General features: G+C 41.3%; 1 protein-coding gene across 2 annotated transcripts; it reads left to right on the forward strand.

The window, feature by feature from the left end:
* The first annotated feature begins 7,491 nt into the window (after window positions 1-7,491).
* Window positions 7,492-21,649, forward strand: TMEM9B (TMEM9 domain family member B). 2 transcript variants are annotated; one of them, XM_032489060.1, is made up of 6 exons: window positions 7,492-7,605; window positions 8,081-8,311; window positions 10,375-10,466; window positions 14,111-14,219; window positions 16,102-16,236; window positions 20,458-21,649. In XM_032489060.1, the coding sequence occupies exons 2-6, from the start codon at window positions 8,207-8,209 to the stop codon at window positions 20,611-20,613; spliced, it is 597 nt and encodes a 198-aa protein (XP_032344951.1). In that variant the 5' UTR covers window positions 7,492-7,605; window positions 8,081-8,206; the 3' UTR covers window positions 20,614-21,649. The 2 variants fall into 2 exon arrangements, with proteins under 2 accessions (XP_032344951.1, XP_032344952.1); XM_032489061.1 differs by lacking the exons at window positions 7,492-7,605; window positions 8,081-8,311 and adding an exon at window positions 10,562-10,784 and having other exon boundaries at window positions 10,380-10,466.
* Window positions 21,650-21,735: the final 86 nt, after the last annotated feature.

Below are 21,735 nucleotides of genomic sequence, written 5' to 3' on the forward strand. Positions count from 1 at the left end.
GGAGAAAAGGCTGGATCTTCACCTGCTTTTAGGTAGTTACTTATCCTAAGGTTCTATCAGCCTGATGACTACAAGCCCTGTTCTTTCCTTTCTAGCACCTTTATCACACTCTTTCCTGGACCTGTGTCCCTTCCCAACAAACTCCAGCCACCAAAATCAGAGAGGGGAAATCCTTGCAACGTTTTTACTGGAGCCAGAGTAGGCTCCCAATTTGTAATTAATACTGAAAACCTAATTCTCCACATACTCCAATGTTGACATACCCAAACTTTGCCAGTTGCCTTAAGCAGGAGAAATGGGTTGGGGATAGGAGTGTGATTGATCTAGTAGAGATACTTGTGTTTGCCAGAGGAGAGACTTTGAGGACAGAGGGAGTGGGGACATACAATCTTCTGTCCTGTGAGCCTGGTTAACATTAATTTAACTTTGCTTTCATCATTTGGCAAACTAATATGGGATATCTTGGGATTCTGAAGTGCTGGACTCCTAAGATGCACTGGATGACCTTATACTTGGGAGGCTGCTGTAGTGGTTTTCATCTTACTTATTTTGAAAATGGGTAAGGACATGAGAATTTGATTGTTTCTAGGGCTGACCATATGAGGAAGCAATTACTCTGTTTTGAAAGTTCTACAGAAACTATCCCCCACGTGTCTGAGTTCACGATAGTTTCTCTGTTGTATACAGGAACCAGTTGGGGAATAGAAAGTCTATTAAAGTGAACAGGTTTCATAAAGACCAGTTTGATCACAGGAGTGTATGTTCTAAGATCTGAAGAAGTGCAGCCAGAGAGGAAGATCCAGCTGGGTAGGCCCCATGGAGAGTAGAATTTCAGAAATAAAAGCTTGTATTAGCAGGAAAGCAGAAGGCCAGGAATTGAAAAGACTGACAATTAAAGGGAAGGGAAAATGGGTGGGAATCCCAACATCAGCCTGAGTTGACTCCACCACTGGGATTTAGATCTGTCCATGTATACTAGAAGCCATGTGTTTAAGGGACTCAGAAGCATCCTGGGAAGAGCAAGCCAGGCAGACACATTTGGCCCCATAACAAAACTCCTGTTGACAACATCTTATTAAAAATGGTGGACCGGAAATTTAGCTCCCTACTGAAACCTCACTAAAATGACAGTAAAGGAATGTTAAATGACATAAACCAATGAAGACAAAGAAAATGGGAGAAAATACAACAGCACCCAAGCAATGTCAGTGAAATCTTTGAAGCTGGAACACAAAAGACAAGTAACAACTGATGGAGCAGACCAGAGAAAGCAGAAACCTAAGCTCAGGAGGGGGCAGTCAGTGGGAGGCAATAATAATAATAAACAAGCAGATGTGTGCCACACAACCCCAGAAAAGATTGAGGAATTGAGGACAGCGGTTATCTGAAAAGCTAGTGGTAAGGGTAAAGGGCTACAAAACAGGATGACTACTTGAAAGACTATAAAGTAAGTTAGACCTGAGATCCTCACCCCCTGTTCGTGTGTTTATCCCCTAGAGAAACTGAACTAGTTGGAGCCACCAAGAACAACTGGCAGCTGAGAGGAGGCATCCTACTAAAATAGGGATTTAGGGTGCTCTTACCCTGACTTAGATCCCAGAACCTTGACACATGGCTGTTCTCTTAGGACAGTGCTTTCATTGCAGCCCTCTCAAGGTGGGTTTTTCTCCCCCAGTTCTATTACTGGTCCTAGAGATGGGGGCAGATCATCCCCTTGTTCCTCATTACTGCTTGCAGACATTTCTCCCTCTGCCTTCCCTTAAAACTCCCCAGCTTTGAGTCTCATGCCATCAAATTATATCACTTACATCCCTTCGTTGTTGCTATATCTATGAAATCTACAAGCCCTTGGGTCATCCCCACTCTTTTCCCAGTAAGTTTAGCTCTTGGCTCCTTTCACTCCCCTCAACACTACTCCAGATTTAATTCTTGGGATTTAATTATATTCAGCCCCTGACATACCGATTACTTGAAAAACAGTCTTCTACTGATTTTATCCTCCACCATTCCCTGCTATTCTCTCCCAGAGTCATATCTTAGATCTTGTTATTTATTACCCAAAACGGGAACCCCTCCATGATCTCAGGCTCACGTGTCTGACTGTCTGACCACTGGCACTGTCTTCCAGCCATCTCGTGGCAACCTGATTCCAGCACTCCCTTGCTTATCACCTCACTGTCCCTAATGTCTCTGAGTTCCTCTCCTCCCTTCATAACCAACTTAAATCCCTTGGTCAGTAGTTATAATGATTCCCTTGCATATACTTTCAACTCAGTTTACCCTCTCTTTTTGTTGCACTCACTTCACAAGACCACAACTGTAGTCAATGTAGTCAAAGCCAACTCTTTGCCTACACCTATGCCCCAGCCATGCTGACTGGTCTCACTTTAAATCCAAGACCATAACTCTCAGGCCGTCAACACTACCCAACAATCATATCTCCCTAATCATTCACCTTCCTAGTCTAGGTCAGGGGTTGGCAAACTTTTTCTGCAAATAGCCAGATGGTAAGGATCTCAGGTTTTTCAGGTCACATAGTCTTTTTCACAAGTACTCTACTTTGCCACTGTAACAGGAAAGTAGCCAAAGGCAGTATGTAAATGAATTCAATTTGAATTTTATGTAATTTTTACATGTCAGAATTTAGTATTCATCTTTAGTTTTTCTTTCCCAACCATTTAAAAGGATAAAAATTATTCTTACCTTGCAGACAGTACAAAAACAGGATTTGGCCACGGGGTGTAGTTTGCTGGGCTGTGTTCCTAAGTTATTTCACACCTTCTCTTTTCTTCTCCAGCCGCTAACACTGCCTTCCCCATTCTCACTCTCAGATGATGGCCTTGCTTTCTACTTCATTCATGAAATAACCAGAATGTTCACCACTCCTAACACATCTCCTCTCTTGCATGTATTCAGCTTTCCGTCCTGTTACCGTGTTACCACAGCGCAATACCTAAATTCTGTACAACTTATTGTGCTTATTGTTTTGTCTCCTCGATTGGAGTGTCAATTTCCAAGAGGGCAGAAAGTTTTGTCTGTTTTACACACTGATGTGCACCAAGTACCTAGAAGAGTGTTTGGCACAAAGTAAGTGCTCAAAAAACACTTGATTGAACACTGGCTACCAGACCAGATGGCAGGAGTTTAGAGAACTTTTCTCCAGAGAAACCTACTTCTCCTTCCAAAAGAAAAAAACTACCTATCTTGACAGTTGGAAACCTCCTAGAATACCCTATGGTATTTTTTTCAAACTTGTTTGAGACAACTCCCACAGTAAGAAATTCTCATTTTACGGAATTGACTGTATATATAATGTATATGTGTGAATCTGTGAAAGCAAAGTTTCACAAAACAATCTCCTTTTTATGTGTGAGTCTGATACAGTATTTTCTGCTCTACTCTGTCATTTGGGGAAAAAAAGTTGCTTGCAGGTGATAAAATTGATTTCTCAAACCAGTAATGGGTTTGCGACCAGAAGTTTGAAAAATACTTCAGTGTCTCCTACTAATTACAAGCCCTATGTTCACAAAGCTTCCAATCAGTTTTCTAATGCCTCCCTCTGCCATATAAATGAATAGCCAAGGATCTCCAGATATTTAAGAAAAGCTTCTCACACACACACACACACAAAAAAAGAAACAAAGGCTGAAAAACTCAACATAGACAATTCAAGAAACAAAACATTAGAAATATCCTCAGAGAAATAAGATACTGTATTCCCAGATGGAATGGAATGCCATTTAAAAAGGAGAGAGGGGTGGTCAGGAAAGTGCTCTAGAAGATTAAAAACACAGTAACAGAAATGTGAAAATTCAAAAGAAAGGTGGGATGATAGCAATCTTTCAGAAAAAACCAAAGAAGTAGAAATGGGGATGAAATGATAAAATTATTCTAGGACAAAACCTGTGCAGTGGGCTTAAAGAATAACCAGTCTAGAGTGCAGGAGGATGATGGACCCTGGGAAAGTTGTCTTTAATTTAAAAAATAAACTGATAGCCCTCTGATGTGTTTGAATGTATTGAGAGGAGAGTTTGAGATAAATTATAGATACTTGAATGCAAAATACTTAAGAAACATGGAAAAAGAGGCAATGGCTAACTTCAGTTAAAAAAAGGAAATGAAATCATATTATGCTGATTGGACCAACTATAAATAATATGTACACAATCATAATAATGTAAGGAATAGTAATTTACCTAAGTAAGATGATACAGGTATATTGAGGGATGGAGGATGGAGAAATAATACATGTGTTTATCAGAGGGCATTGGAATATAAATACATAGCTTATTTCCTATAGTAAGAAGTAAAATAATAGCCCAAACTGAAAAATCAAGAACTAGTAGTATAAGCATATTATTAAGAAATATGGAGATAAATCCTAGAAGAGATAACTAAAAGATAAGAAAGAAGTTGTCTCTGGGGAGTAGAAATTCGGCATGTAGAGGGCTGCGGCAGGGTCTGCTGTGAAATGCCAGTTGATTTTTTTTTAATGTACTGTATTGGTAAAAATGGCAATGGATACAAGTAAAACAGTTATCTCATTTATTTGAAAATGCTAGCAGTCAGGAGGAAATGTTTTCCTTGGGTATTGTAAGACATAAGATACTGGGAAACCAAGAATACTGATTTAGTAGCCTTCTGAAAGAAACTTTAAAAATTCTCCCTGCTTTGGTACTAAACCTTGTATTGCTTTATTTAATGGATTCCAGTAACTTGTCAGCTCTTGCTGATACCAGCATCTCTAGGAACAGAGAGAACATTCTGGACTCATACCTTGTTACCATGGTGGGAGCCAGCAAGTGATGGCATACCATACTTATGTGGCTCTACAGGTAGCAGTGGGGGGTGAGGGAAGGCAGAAAATCTCACTAAAGGGCGCTAAGTAGGAGGGAGCATCCTGCTGATGCACGTGGTAAAGAAGAGGGCTCCTCTGAGACATTTACAGGGTATGCTCATAAATAACTAGAAGAACTTCTGGGTGAGTGTGTGTGTCCTGCTGTAACCACTGGAGACACATTCCAAGGAAACCATCATCACTGACGCTGCGCATGATTCCATTTGTTCTCCTGGACTGCTGCGGCCTGGGCAACTGCTGAGTAGATCAGAAAGAATGAGGTGGAGATCTAAGAAAGAGGTGTCCAGAGAGCCATCTGAGCACTGGAGAGGCAAGGGGGTGAGGGACTGCAGACAGAGCTAGAAAAACCTCGGACTCATACATTTGTCCCAGATGCATAAATTGTCACTTCTGCTTCCTAACCTTCTGACTTCCACACTTATATTTAGAGAAGGCTCCTCTTACTCTCCTGACCATGCCCCACTAGAGAATTTTACAGGCCTTAACAAAGAAGTGAGAGGGCTCAGGCCTGGTGGGAAGGTGCACCTGAAACTGTCATTCCTTAAGTGGAATAGAGTAGGGAACCTAATCACAGGGAAGCAAGGAAGAGTGGGTACTCAGTCTTGCCTTGTAAATAGAACAACTCTGATGTGACCTGAAGGTCTGCGAATACCCTAGGCCAGAATTCTCCCCTCCTGCCTACTATGGTGCCCAGATCCCATCTGCACTTCTTTGGGCATCTCAGCATTGCCCTCTGATGGTCAGAGAGGAATGAAGTAGGATTCAATACCTGATTCTTGGAGACTAACAAGAGGAGCCTCTCCAATTTCCCTTTTCCAGGTCCCCACAAACTTTTATTGGTTTTTACTCTATCCCAGTCTCCAGGTACAAAGATAATAAACAAGGCCCTTGCTCTCAAAGCAGTTTAAAATATTTTGGTAGAGGTTGGGAGTATGGAGGCAGATATGAAAAGATAATTTTATCATAATGGGTTAAGTTAGGAAAGAGATCTGTACAAACAGAAGGAAGTGCACCTAAGTCAGGGAAGGCTTTCTAGTTTAGAAGACCCCTGACCTAAGGGGAAGTAAGAGTTATCCAGGTGTGAGCGGGCAGAACAAGAACTGATGCCTCTACTTCCACTGAATCACCTAGAATTATATTGTTTAGCAATGTATACCCCCACAAACCTCTGGCTCTAGCTGTGCCAATTCATCTCTGTCACCCCTCTCCTTACCCACGCCTGTGTCTTCACTAAGACTCCAGCCAGGCAACCATCTTATGGTAACACTCCACTTGTGGCAGCCTCATCCTGTATTCTAGAATAGCTATGCCTAATATAAATACTAAATTTTCCAGTAGCTACATTTAAGAAGTAAAAAGAAACAAGTGAAATTATTTTAATAACATATTTTATTTAACCTAATGTATCCAAAAGATTTCAACCTTAATATAAAAACATTATTGAGATATTTTATGTCTTCTGCATTGTCTTTGAAATCCAGTGTATATTTTATACTTACAGCATATCTCAATTCAGACCAGCCACACTTCAAGTGCTCAACTGCCCCATGTGGCTAGTGACTACCATGTTGGACAGTGTAACTATAATTCTGCCCAGACTTAGAGTACTTGGTGAAGCATTACTATATATTTCCTCTAAGTCTCTGTACCCCCAATCAAGGCCCTTAGAAGAATTTTGAAGAAGGAAGGGAAGGCCTATGAGGTTTCAGCCAAAGAGTGAGCACTCCTTCAGATGCCAGACCTATACGATTAACTCAAAACTGATCCCAGACTTGCTAATGAGACAGCTTTTAGCAATTGCAGATCCACAAGTACCTCACAGTCAGACACATTTGACCCCCGGTGTCTCTAGACTGCCTTCAGGCCAGCAGGACACCCACTAAGAAAACCTGATAATTAATGTGACAGCATCTTCTCAGGGAAGCCTGGAGGGGCCTTGGTGAAAGGTCATCTAGTCCTGCCACTCTGGTTCTGGTTGGGACTGAGCACCACTTGCCATTTGGGACTGAAAGGGTCTAAATATATTTGGTGTAATATCAGATACCTTCTTGTTTTAGAGTTTAGCATCAACAAGGATCACATAGGAGAAACATACTGAGAAAATTCTGTTAGGAAAAGACCACATTTAAGTTTTGTTTAGAGGAAGAGACACAGATATTCCATGAATGCAGAATTTGAAATCCATAGATAAAAGTTCAATCCCCTTTTATTGAGCCAAGAACCAGAGGCCCAGAAAAGGTAAGTGTTTGGACCAAGGTGATTCAACAAATCCAAAGTGATTCAACAAATCCGCAGAGGTTGTGATGAGCCCCTGCAGCCTTTCCACTACCTCCTACTGTCTCTACTAACTGAAAAATATTTTAATTGGAGACATTGTGCCATCTCTAGGGTTCTCCTAAGTTACCTGCGTTGGATGACCCGCTCTGGGAAAGATCGGTCAGTGCTCCCTCAATTCTGACTTTGGGACCAGTCGCCCTAAACAGGATTGTAGCGCTACGATCCTCCACCTTCTGGAATCCTGGGCGGAGGAGGCTACCGGAAAGAGTTGGTTCTTTCGCCAACTCCACACCTTCCGAAGCCTGGCCCTCCGCTGTGGCCCATTTCTCGGCGACAGGCTGGGCCTAGGCGGTCAGCCGCCAGCGGAATGCAAGCGGGGCGCCTCAAACCGAGGCCACACCCACGAAGGCAGCTCAGAGATCGTTAGAAACCTCGCGGGGACCGGTGTCCAGGAGGCCCGTGGCCCGCAGGTCAGCACCCAAAGTGCCAGAGAGGGCCCCTGGCCGCCTGACGGGGAGTGGGCTTCCCGGGAAGGGATGGCTCGGCCCCCATGCCCAGCACCCGCCCCGCCTGCGCCCGCCAGGATGGGCCGCCTCTCAGCAATTCCTGGGGCTTAGGCTCACTCCGGCCTCCAGGCAGCAACCAACAGCTCCGGCCTCGCAGGGGTCGCTCGGGACCCCCATCTGAAATCCAGGGCTTGCTGGGCCGGGGTGGGGGTCTCCCTGGTGGGAGGACTTCCCAGAGCACTGGGGGGTCCACAGCGCCGCTGCTTCTGTGCCCGGGAAAGATACGCTAGCGCCCCCAAGCACTGCCGGGCCCAGGCTGCCGCGCAGAGGGGCTGCCTTCCGTTCTGGGGCCCGAGCGTAGGCCTGGCCCGCGCCGGCTCCGCGCAGCCTCGGGGTCTTTGGCACCGGGAACCGCTTCCGGGGTGAATGTGTTTCGTAGTTGACCCCGCGCGGCCCGTGACGCGAAGGCCCAGACGGAAGTGCGGGCGGAGGAGCCCGAGCCGGAGCCCGGCCGGGAGCAGGTCTCCAGGGCTCCGGGCTGTGGGGACTGCTGGGCCTGGCAGCGATGGCGACCCTGTGGGCAGGCCTCCTTCGTCTTGGCTCCATGCTCAGCCTGTCTTGCCTGGCGCTCTCCGTGCTGCTGCTGGTGCAGCTGTCAGACGCGGCCAAGGTGAGTCCCGCCCAGCCTTCGCTCAGAACCGGAGCTCCTTCCCTGCTTCCGTCCTTGTCCATCTGCGCCCCACCCCAGTCCTCTCCCAGCCCTGGCAGCCCGACCCTTAGCTTCACAGCCCTGGCAGAGCCTCCCAGCTGTAACCCTCCGGACTGCCGGGTAGCATCCCGCCCTCCGGCCCCGCCAGGCTGACAGTCCCCGCCCCGACCCCCGACCCCACGCCAGTCCCCGACAGCCCGCCCCCCACCCCGCCAGCTCCACCCGGCCCGGACGGTGCCCACCGCCGGGACAGCGTCTCTGCCTCCTTCACATTTCCCTCCCCAGCCCCGACAGCACCCACCTCAAACTTTACAGCCTTTTCCAACTCTGAGAGCCTTTAACTTTCCGCCCTTAAGCTCTGACGGTCTACCGCCGCCCTCCACCAGCCTCACAGACTAACCGCCACCCTATTCCCCAAGCCAAAATGATAGGAAACCCCCATCTCATAGATGTCTTACCTCTTAGGAACTAACGTTACCCTCAGCTCCTCCCTTCCCACTGTGGGAACTTGCTTCTCCCGGCAGCCTTCCTTCTTAGTAGGACCTACAGAGTTTCTCACACCAGCCTAATATACTCACCTAACTCCCTCGAGGACCTCCTAGACCCTTTCTTGCCTTCTCTCTTTTTGATTATTTAGTGAGTCAGGGAGGATGCAAACTACAGGAGAGGTAAGGTTGTGGCCTTCTCCCCTGCTCCATTTCTTGGCCCTTCAGTCCCCTGGCGCTGCTCTCTAGTCCCCTTCATGCCCATACCCTTCAGACCTGCCCTGTGCTTCCTCCTGATGAGCTAGCTCATTATTGGGGGAAACAGAAGGCATTCACATTAATGTGATGGGACAGCAATGGTCATTTGCATATTTTAAAAACAGAAGCTTTAATCTATAACAGCTTTAAATATAGGGACTGGGATAGATGGGTGACAAGCATACAGGTTCAGAGGGTTTTGATCAGGAGTTATTTTTGAAATCTTCCCTACCTCCCACCAGAAACAGGGACAGCAGCAAGTCTCCTGACTTTCAAAACATTGCTGGAGCACTCTGCATATCTGCTGTCATCGCTTTAAGTGGTGTGCTGTAACCGTGTATTTGTCAGTCTCCTTTACTTAGGTGTGTCCTCATTACAGGCAGGAACCATCTCTTACGCTTATCTGCATCCACCTCATTTAACACCAGTTCTGGCACAGGACAAATGCTCACTAAGTAGCTGCTGAATGAATAAATGAATTCTCAACAACTCTGCTAGACATACCACTAAATATAGAAGCTTTGGGCTTGGTCCTCTGGGAACTAAAGAGCCACTACCTTCTCAGATTAGAATTCCCTTTTGCTGAGGAAGCATCTCCTACCCTTCTAGTCATACGTTTAGTCACTTCTTCCTCCACCTCTTGAAACTTGCTTTATCAGTAGTTGTCCTTTCTGTCCCCCAAGATTAGAAGCAGTTTCCTGGGAAGGGTAGACCAAACTGAACTTGGCTACACTCAAGCTACTTCCTTATGATCTTCCTTTCTAATTGTGCTGGGTGCCTCTAAAACCTCATCCCTTCTATAGGACTCTGACCCAACCCATTTTATCCATATCAATGCCTTTCTGCCAAAGGGTGGAAGGATAGTGGGTAGGATAATTATGACTTCCTCTGTAACTTTTAGTTTGATATTTCCCCATCCTTCTATAATCAGCATTCTTATTTGCAGGCACAGCTATGTGTTTACTGTGTCTTTCTACTGGCAAGTAGATGATGATAACTTTGGCACAGTTTGACTATTGTGTGACCGATAAATGTGATTAATGAGTCACAGATCATGTGCTAGGTATTATTTCAAAGTTAATTTTAGGTAATATATAATGATTCGTTCACATTACCAATGGCTTTTAAAAACTTGTATCTCTCAAAGTGATTTAAAATTTTAAATGAATGGTTTTAGACTACTTGGCAGGTGATGCTTAGCAAAATGTATATGTTGCAATTCTTTAAAATACTTATGATAAACTATTAACAAGCTATACCAAGTTTTCATTTTGGTTACAGAATTTCGATGATGTCCGATGTAAATGTATCTGTCCTCCCTATAAAGATACTCCTGGGAGTATTTATAATAAGAACATATCCCAGAAAGATTGGTAAGTATTCTAGATAACTGAATTACCTGTCAAATTTCTTTCTTTGGTTGTCACTGTTAGCCCATAATATTCATCCAATGTATTGTTTTCTGTAGTATTTCTTTTTAAGCAAAGGTGTTGAATTCTATTTCCATTTGAGAAACTAAGAATAATGCCTTCAGTGCATGATAGAAGCCTAAAGAAATGTCAAAACACCAAGCCCCAAGCAGGGAAGGTTTTTCATGGGGATGGGGCTGAGTTTGTGGCACCTGAAATTCCCATACCTACCTTCCTGTGTTCCCGTAAATTTTGGTCCTCCTTCTTGCTTCTCAGTGGAAGGTAAGCAAACTTCATTTATCTGGGTTATAATTTTTACAGCTTGAAGGTTTTGATGATATATTGCCAAATATAGGGGATTTGTTTAAAAGTGTCAAAGGGCTCCAGAAGGAATGGGATTGAGCCATGAATATCAGTGTGTACCAATTGGTGCACCACGAGCAGGTTATAGGTGTGCCAAGATACTGATCCCTTCAGCCCTTGGCATCATCAGGCAGCCCTGTGATGACTGGGATCCTGACTGGCTCGCCACAAGCAGCCTTTTCTGTTTATCCCAGTGGACCTTACAAATGATAGCTTTTTCTGCATGTGCCATAAAATGATTGGGAAGCAGTTGTTTTGTAGCAGGATGGATGGGCTCCTGCCCATGGACTGGGGTGTTTTATGGTTCATGATGGAAGATTGCCAGGATAGGCATAGAAGAAAAATAACTCCAAATATTATGTACTTTCACGTATGCCTGATTTCATAGCTAAATAGCCTCAAATGTTTGGAAGCAGAATTAAATTCATTTGGTTACAGTATTCCAAGCTCATTTTGAAAAAGAAAAGGCAGCCTTTGAAAATGTTTAGCTCTTCTGATGCCATTGTCTGCTCCTGCCATGATATGCATTTAGGCTCAGTCTGGTATTTGATAAGTGTGTTCCTGAGAACTTCTTATGAGTGTCTGTGTTCCACTTTAAATTGTCTCATATTACAAAGTGATTTAGCTTTTCCTACAGGTTTTCTGTCAGCAAGCTACTTTATATGAAAAGAAAGCTCAAATAAGTTATTTCTATAAATTTCTCAAATATATTGAGCACTTAGAATCAGTTTGTTGTATTATCAGTAATACAATATGATGCCTGTTACTTAGGGTGGTAAATGAACTCACTATTCAGGTGTTTAACACTAATCTTTTCACTAACTTTTATTCGAGGCTCACAGAGAACTGTATATCAATTATTCTTGGTTACTGGTGAAAATAGGGAGCTTTGAAAATAAACAGTTGAAATCAAGGCTTCTTTTGGGACTCTTCTTCCCTTTCTCCCTTGCGTCCTTCCAGCAGCTTAGCCTTTTATTGGGGATAGGTTCACAGATGCCCCTGCAAGTTTTTAACTGGCTTTAGAAGGGTAGGTGCGTTATGACTAATGGAGATAATTATGGCTTTACGAGGTGTCCAGTATCTGTCTGACCCTAGGTGTATTTTTACCTTCTGGCTCCCATTGTGTCCAGTTGTTAGCTTTAATTCTTCATTGACTTATGCTGTCTAACTTTAGAAAAGTTTGAGTTCTCTAGTTTATGTTTGGGGTATGATTTAGAGCTGGTAATGTCCTCCTTTTGCCACTAGGGGGAGGTGTTGCCTAGTTACTAAAGTGCTTGAGTTCTGGGTTTGGTGTTTACAGTGACTGGCCGGCCAGAGCCAACCTTCCTGCTTCCTCTCCCACTCTGCACAGTGCTCAAAGTCTCCTTGCTATTAAACTGTATTTGTACTTCAAAGGAAACACTGAATACTCAACACTTAGATTCTCAAGTAATGCTTAGGTATTATTCCTAAGGCTTTTGAAGCTGACATGGGAAACTAAATAGGAGAGAAGTTTCATTTTCCTGAGGTTCAGAGAGATAAAGGGCAGCTGTCCTAGGAGGCAGGAGCCCTGAATTCTGGTCCTTTTAGCTACTGATTTACTCTATGACCTTGTGTAGGTGACCCTGTCCGAGAGTGCTGGGCTGGATGACTGCTGTGATTCTAAGATAGGTGCCCCTGCAATGGGATTTTGCTTCCTCTGCCTATTTTATGTCAGCATCCAGCTGGATGCACTCCTGGTCTTCTATATGTTTGGAACAAATATCACATACTTGTATGGTGTGAGTTGTGAGAATTCTTAATTGAAATTCTGCCAGTTGAGACTTTTTTTTTCATTACTACTTTTGTTAAAATTAAATTATCTGTTAAGGCAAACTGACTGAATGTTTATCACTTATGCTATTTTGGGTTTTCTTCCTTATGCCATAGCTAAGAGGGAACAGAAAATGAAAAACTATGTTCTTTTTTTTTTTTTTTACATTTTTTATTGAGTTATAGTCATTTTACAATGTTGTGTCAAATTCCAGTGTAGAGCACAATTTTTCAGTTATACATGAAGATACATATATTCATTGTCACATTTTTTTTCGCTGTGAGCTACCACAAGATCTTGTATATATTTCCCTGGGCTATACAGTATAATCTGGTTTATCTAATCTGCATATGTCTGTCAGTATCTACAAATTTTGAACTCCCAGCCTATCCCTTCCCACCCCCCACCCCCTTGGCAACCACAAGTTTGTACTCTATGTCTATGAGTCTGAAAAACTATGTTCTGATAGGGCAAAGGGAAAGAATCAGCCTGGAGCATCGGGCGCCCCCAAGAAAGTAGTTGGAGTAAGACAGAATGCTATAGTAGAGTCCTTAAGGCAGCTAGAAATGCCTGGAAGAGATGACGAAAGGGAAGAAAATTGCCCAGCAGCTGGCAGAAGGACAGGAAAAGATTGCCTTCTTTTCTGAAGGTGATTAGAGTCATAGGCTCTTAATAGCTGGGGAGAATGAGAATTTAATTATTCCCTAGAATTGAAAGATTTATGGGAAAAGATTTTTGGATAGATTTGCTTTTTCATAACCTATAAATAAGTGGCCTGGAAAATGGGGGGAAAATAAACAAAATCCAACAACAAAAACATTTAGCCTTCTATTATTTTTATATATTGTTTCCAGGTAATCAGTTTTCATTTTAAAATATTTTTGTTGTCCTAATCCTACTTCTCCATGCTTTTTAAAGACTTTTGCTCATTAAGAAAAGGAATTGTTTCTTGCTCTGGTGTTCAGTTTTCAGCATTTCATAATTTACCAACTGTTAGGTATAATTAGCCCTTCATATACCATACTTTGGCAGTTAAGATGATGTTAGTTAATTCATAAAAGAGGTAATCTCATATTTGAACAATGCTCCAGGTCACTTTAAATCATTTAAAGCAGTTTTACTTGATAAATAAAATGTCTAAATATGACCTGATCTACTAAGTAGTTTTCAATCCCATTTGGGATTTTTTCAGGTGCATTTTTTAACCATAAATAGCATTTTTGAAAAAATAGCTGCGACATGTGTGTCTTTATAGTTTCTTAGACTGTTAAATCTTAACCAAATTGCTAATATCGAGAGAGGAATTGATTTCACTTCCATTACTGATTATTTGCTCCTTATATTCTTTCGTTGGGTAAGTTCAATGATTATTCTGGATTTCAGGAATGGGTTGATTAGTGCGAGTAGAAAATCCAACTAGGCTTAGGCAGTATTTTATCTTTGTTTTTTTCAGCGATTGCCTTCATGTTGTAGACCCCATGCCTGTGCGGGGGCCTGACATAGAAGCATACTGTCTACGCTGTGAGTGCAAATATGAGGAAAGAAGCTCTGTTACGATCAAGGTAAAAATATATATATGTATCTTTTCTGCTTCTGCTTAATGGTATCTAGACAAGAAAGAAAATTTTGGACATCTGAATTCTATTTTCGTTACCTGAACTATTGCTCTTCCCTCTTCTCTACCACCCTCTCACCTCCTCCTTCCTCATCCCCAGCCCCCACCCTAAAAGCAGAAACAGGCTTGCTCTCATTCTGCCTCATTGAGATGTTCTGTGGATTAGTTAGGACACCTTAGATAGACGTGATATGTGAAATGGCACAAAACAAGCCCTGTGTGAAATTAGCTTTTTCCAGAAACATATTCCAGCTTCTCTGTGGGTCACATATGCCGAAGAGTAGTGAGAAAGCAGTATGGTTAGATCCTCCTCTTCCTGCCCTCTCACTCCTTAGAAAAAACGATATGTATAGGGACCACTCTAGTCTAGAAACATCACTCCTGGATTTTAAGATTTCCTGTCTTTGTCTCTTATAGGAAATGGAACGTAGATCCACTCTCATGACAATTTGGACTTCTAATGAGTTCAGTTACTTTACTTACAGTGGCTAACAGTTCTTCTCCCCAATTTTTTTTAATATGAAGCTTCCCATCCTTCTCCCCAAAAAAGGCCTTGGGGAATCTAGGATGGTCCAGTTACAAAGATTCCTGTTGTGATTGACCCTGTGGGAGAGTTCTTGCTCCAGCAGAGTGCTGTCCTGTAGAGAAATCATTACATTACTTTTTAATTTTTAAACAAAAATTTTATGTATAATTTACATACCCCAAATGTGACTCATTATAAGTGTACAATTTTATAAATTTTAGAAAATTTAAAATAATTTTTAAAAATCCAGTTTTAGAACATTCCAATCACCCCAGAAAGATCCCTCCTGCCCATTATAGTTAATCCCATTCCCACCTCCAGCCCTAGACAGTCACTATTCTACTTTGTGTCTCTACAGATCTGGACATTTCATATAAATGGAATCATACAATATGTGGTCTTCTGTGACTGGTTTCTTTCCACAGCATGTTTTTGAGGTTTATCCATGTTGTAGCATGTGTCAGTACTTCATTCCTTTTTATTACTGAATAGCATTCTATTATAGGAATATACCACATTTCGTTTATTCATTCATCTGTTGATGGATATTTGGATTATTTCCAGATTTTTACTTTTATGAATAATGCTGTCACGAATATCTGTGTACATATCTTTGCATGGATATATGTTTTCCTTTCTCTTGGGTAGATTCCTTAGAGAGGTAAGTTTATGTTTAACTTTTTAAGTGACTGCCAGATTGTTTTCTAAAGTAGTTGTACCATTTTACAGTCTCGCCAGCACTGTATGAAGGTTCAGTTTCTCTACATCCTCACTAACATTTGGTATTGTCTGTCTTTAATTGTAGCCATTCTAGTGGGAGGTGTCACACTCTACTGCTTGATACCACATGAATAAGATCTCAAGAAAATCATTTGCCTAAAAATGTATTTTTGTATGTCTAAATTGATCTAAAACAGTATCCTGTTAAAATTCATCTGAATTACATTTTCTGTTAGGGTTCCTATAAGTGGTCTGACAGCAGTGCTGTTGAATCCAGGACACTGTATTCAGGTGAAAAAAGAAAACTGCTGTGCTAGCAGTGATGAAAAATGATTAGCAGTAGGTGAAGATGAAATTTTGAGGACTGGTGAAAAGATCCCAAAGACAAAATGCTTTCTTTACTCTTTTTCTATAAATACTTTGGTGAAGAGTTGAGTTTGTTTCTTATGTTGGAATCTGGTTTGTATAAAAACCCAGTATGCTTAACAGATAGAGCAGTCTTCACTATGGTTTTCACATTATTATACAAAATTCTGATTCCTTGGCTTGAACAGAGATGCAACTTATCTTCAATTTCCTGTAGGTTACCATTATAATTTATCTCTCCATTTTGGGCCTCTTACTTCTGTACATGGTGTATCTTACGCTGGTTGAGCCCATATTGAAGAGACGCCTGTTTGGACACTCACAACTGATACAGAGCGATGATGATGTTGGGGTAAGTTCTTAGTGTGCCCTGGCTGTGCGCAGCCAGTCTCTGTCATCATCTGATGTACAGTGCAAGTGAAGGATGGTCCCAGGTAGATGTTCACGTACTGGAGCAGGTCCTCAATCAGAAAAGCTAAAGACAGTTCTAATATTAGTGTATGTCTCGTTATGAGGAAATTGCTCTGTAAAGCTGTAAATATGGTGGTATAAACCAGTGATCCTTGGTGAGTGTGCTGTACAAGGCTTTGCCTTTCAGTTCCAGGGGTACAACTTTCATTGCCTTTTCCTGTTCACATTGAGAAAAGCAACTGAGATGGTTTTCTCCCCAAGCTCCTGCCTGAACACCTTACCTGTCAGTATCACCAAATATTTTAAAAGATAAAGAGGCTTTAGTGAAGTGAAGCATAAAGACTATGATATTCTTTACTTAATGAAGTACAGCTTGATAACCTGCTGGTGTTTTATATTTCCTGTTTTCCTCCTTCTTTAAAAAAAATCTATGATCTTTAACTCTGGAGAAAAATGAAACCATCACTCCTGATTCTCTTCCTATCTTTAAAACTCATATTTGTACATATAGTTGGTATAATCAGTGTGTAAATTGTTTTGTGGTCTCTTTTCATGTTGACATTACTTCATTCAAAAATGTCCAAAAATCAACATAGTCCACAAATTTGTTATACAGTATGGCTTAGAGAACTATATTGTTTGTTTTGTCATTATCCTATTCGGGTTTGTTTCTGAATTTTCCACTATTTTATTATTATTATATATAATTTTGTTTTAGAAATTACTTTTTATTTTGGATTATGTTATTGGACTATGTTCCTTGAAGTGAATAAAATTTAGTAGAGTTTCAGAAATCAATTCCAAAGTCCAGAGCCAGCATGAACCCTTGCCAGCCGCACTCAGAAGGCCTTTTACTCAGGAATGGCTTGTGGACCCATAGGTAAGAGATGAGAGAGGAACCCTGACTAGATGGCTTAAGTTATAACTACAAACAGAGCCTGCTTGTCTCATGAATATCACTTATGAACCCTCAACTTATTTGGGCAAGATTTCATTTTTCTTCTGTCAAGAACTTTCATAGAAACACCTCTGTTTACCTCTTTTCCCCTTGCTTCCTTTATTAATTCAACCAACAGATAGTAACTTTTCCATATCAGGTAGTGTGCTGGGTACCAGGAATAAGGAGACGAATGAAACAGAAACAGACCTGTAAAAGAAGTGACCAATATAATGTGATTCCACCTTTTATTTTTAATCATATAAGAAATGCCTATTTAATTTTAAAGAATTCTAGGAGAGAACCAATAAGTTGGGAGAAGGTTCAAAACTGGAGGTCTGATGTGGTCAAAGACCAGGCATAGTGGGGCTAGTGGGGTGAGAAAACTAGAAGGTTGTGCACTGGAAGCATTAGAGCATCAAACACCGTTCCCATGTTAATTTTCATTCACATACGACATTTCCCATTGACATTTTGGGTCAGATAATTCTTTACTGTGGGGGACTGTCCTATTCACTGTGTGATATCTAGTAGCATCCCTGACTTCTACCCACTAGATGCCAGTATCACCCCTTATCCCATCATGACAATCACAAATGTCCACAGACATTGCCAAATGTCCCGGGGGGGGGGGGGGCAGTTGAGAACTACTAACATATGAAAATGTTATGTACCGAAGGCCACACAAACCACTTCATTACAGGCACATAGATAGACAGCCTGACTTAAACCATATCCCTTACAGCATTAAAAATGCGGTTCCTGATTTTAGGAATAGACACTGTTAACGTAATTCACAGAACATAAAAGAAAAGGATGGCCGAATGTGTAGGTGAAAACATGTAGGCAAGGCACTTGATTGGTAGGGTCACATGCTTAGTGACCATTTTGTTCACCTGTGATTGATTCTGTGTGCATGTCAACCATATGACAACATTGTCTTTGAAAGGCCTGGCTGACTTTTGGATATCTGTTAAATTGAATCTGGGCAGAGAGAGGTTTTCTGACCAGAGCTATGAATTTATGGTAACAACTCCGTACAAACAGAAGTTAAATTTACATTTCTATAGTTGCTAATCCAAGATGAGAGTTCTTCACTCTTTATGTATTTTTAAAAATGCTTTTGTTAAGTTCTTCGTTAAATTCTGTTTTCATTTTTTCCATATTTGTTTGGTGTAGAGCATTTTAAGTCCAGTGAGAATTAGCACAAATAGTTAAGAAGCTCGCTGCAAGTAGTCACAATATTTACTGTATCATATATCCATGACACATCATTGCTGTTATCAAAGCATTACATTAAAACATGTTTTGTATTTATTGTAATTTTATCAGGTGTAAAAAGAATAAACATATATAAAGGGTAAATCTCTATTTGCATTCTCCCAGCATCCATGACCATGGGCAGCTAGTTCAGTCTTATTCTGATAGATGGAGAGTAGACCAAAAAGGACTGACTGGTTTGTTTAGTCCTTTCAACTTGTTCCTTAGGAAGTTTCTCCCCCTACTTTGAATAGTAAATAACAGGACTATGAAATTGAGAAGCACTCTGCTGATAGAGTACATCCTTCCCAGTTTTGTTTATGTCAAAACAAACCAATGGTAATAATGTTTTATATACACATTCATTGAAACGCCATATTCGTATAGTGTCATTTTAATCTACCTGAACAAAATCAGTATGTTGAGAAGATATGACACCAAGACAAGGTTAGGGGAGCTAAGTCTTGTTAGATGACCTTGAGTCGGTTTATTTCCTGATGGGAAGTAAAGTAAACCACCAACATTAGCCGCCTTCCTCTTTCCTCACCTTCTTTCTTACATCTTTGAAACATTTTTAACTTTATGCAATTTCTTTTATTATTTTCATTTGTAAGTTTAAAAAAAATGAGTGGAGTTTGCACAAGATGTTACCTAAATTAAGTGAAGTTGAAGAAATGTTGGTAAAGAAGGCAGGGAAAGATCCTTTATAGAATACTCTTTGATGTCTTTGAAATGTCAACATTGTATAAATGTCTTGCTATAAAAAGGAGACCAGGTGTTATAACACTGTCTAGTTATAGTTATTGCGGTTATGTATAGCTTTCCATAGACATGCTGACTCCTGCCCTGGGTATATAATAGAGCTTTTGCCAACATGCACAGGAAAACAATATTGTTTCTTTCCAAGAGGCAAAGTTCAGTTTAAGAGGTCTGACTTGTGACTTGTATCCTACGTTGGAACATTTAGAAGCTTTGCTAACACAGGGTTCAGGACAAAGAGATCAAGGAAAAGGCAAACAAAAGCAATAAATTAGTATTGAATGCCTTTTGTCATGTAGGCAGCTGTGTTTATAGTTCATTCATAGATAGATTAGCATAGTGGTTTCCTGTGTAATGACTACAAACATCAGTGGCATTGGTTTACTTTGACCAGGATAGGTTGGTTTTCTGCACAGATACCTGGGTAACCCTTCAATAGCCTTTTTCCCAAGGCAGCAACTAACATGGAAGCCACTGTGAGTTCAGCAGTGAAAGATTCAAGTCTTTATCAAATAGAAACACTGAAGTAATAATTCCTTACTGTCCTTGGTAGTAGAGGGTAATTGTAGCACTTGAGCTATGTCTCTTTTATCACAGATTGGGGAAGGGGGAACTGAGAACACGCTGACTGTATGTGTTGACGGCATGGGGAGAGATTAAAACCAACCAAGATAGGATCCTGTCATCTCATCTCCCAGGATGAACGTGGCTCCAAGCTGGCAAGAAACAATTCTGAGATAATGGGAGTCAAGAAATTAACAGACAGGTCTTTCCTCAGCCACAGATTAGCTATATAGTATTGAATAAAGCAAAGTAAAACCTACTTTCCGTATCTGTAACATGTAGATAATTAACATGAAGACAGATTTTCTTTCTCCTACTCTCCAAGGAGGGCTTCTCTTTAACATAAATGATCAGTGTCTTTGTCTTGGTCCCTGTTTCTTAAGAGAAATGTCTTTGGAAATGGTGACTCATGGGAACATAAGCACAAATACCTCCTCATTGCTTATTTTACTTGAACCACCTGTTTCTGTAGTTGAATTCATCCTGCTTCTGGCAATTGAGTGCGTAAGACTGCTTGGCCAAATTAGACAGTCTGTTGTTTGAAAAGTCCAGCTGCTCCTCCATGGCTTGATAACTGCTGGGGTGTGTGTGTGTGTTTTCCACTGGTCATGCCATCTGATGTTCTCCGTCCTGGACTTTTAGGATCACCAGCCTTTTGCAAATGCCCACGATGTGCTGGCCCGCTCCCGCAGTCGAGCCAACGTGCTGAATAAGGTAGAGTATGCCCAGCAGCGCTGGAAGCTTCAAGTTCAAGAGCAGCGAAAGTCCGTCTTTGACCGTCATGTTGTCCTCAGCTAATTGGGAATCGAATTCAAGGTGACTAGAAAGAAATGAGGCAGACAATGGGGAAAAACTGACTGTGTTTTCCTGGATTTTGTTTTACTGCCCTGTTGATTTCACCAACTCTTGCTGGAAAATTCAAAACTAGAAACAGAAAGATGCTTGGTATTTTCTTTTCTCGTTAGCACATTAGTGGAGACATTTGTAAAAGCACACACCTTAAAGTCAGCCAACAAACCTTTCATATTATGAATTTTACTAATAAAAATAAGTCTGCCTGTAAATTATCTTGAAGTCCTTTACCTGGAAAAAGCATTCTTTTTTTTTTTTTTTTTTTTTTTTACCACATAGTTTTAACTTGGTTTTCAAGATAATTTTCAGGTGGGGTTTTTGTGTGGTGTTTTTGTTTTTGTTTGGCAGGGGAGGGGAGGGATGCGTGGGAAGTGCTTAACGTAACTTTTCTCAAGCCACTTTACTACACATACTTTTGTAAATAGACTTTGCCTTTTATTTTCAAGTTTCATTTATATTTTGCAGCATAGCCAGCCTCATCAAAGCCCTGACTTACCTATTTGAATTTTGCACTGACTATATTATCTAGATATCTGGTTGGCCTGTGGCTGTACTTCATGGTCAGTTGAATCCCAAATGCCTGGTGGCCCTTCACAAAATGCAGATTTTCTTCATGTACTGTGATGTCTGATGCAATGCATCCTAGGACAAACTGGCCATTCGCTAGTTTACACTAATGACTAAACACAATCTTGGTGTGTGGTCTTTCTTGTCTTCTTCTAGTATATTTAAGGATGAATCCTAAGGACTTGGACAGTTGCAATAAAGAAATTTTCTTTTAAACCCTAAGCCCCCTGGATTGATGACATACACATGTTTGTCAGCATCTCCAGTCAGGTCGAGAGGCAGCCGTTGGAGCTCTAGTGTGTATAGCTTTGAACTGGTTGCCTGCCTCTGAAAGGTATAACAGTTATTGGTTAACTGGCTTTTTTTCTTCCTATGTCCTCTTTGAATTGTAACAATAAAAATAATTTTTGAAACACCTGCCAGTGTATCTATGTCTCCTAACTTTTCTCTCCTCTCTCTTTTGCTGTGCAGTGAACTTGAAGATGCAAAGACAATTTGTAC

Source organism: Camelus ferus, chromosome 10 (assembly GCF_009834535.1).
Source record: "Camelus ferus isolate YT-003-E chromosome 10, BCGSAC_Cfer_1.0, whole genome shotgun sequence".
NCBI classification, from domain to species: Eukaryota; Metazoa; Chordata; class Mammalia; order Artiodactyla; family Camelidae; genus Camelus; species Camelus ferus.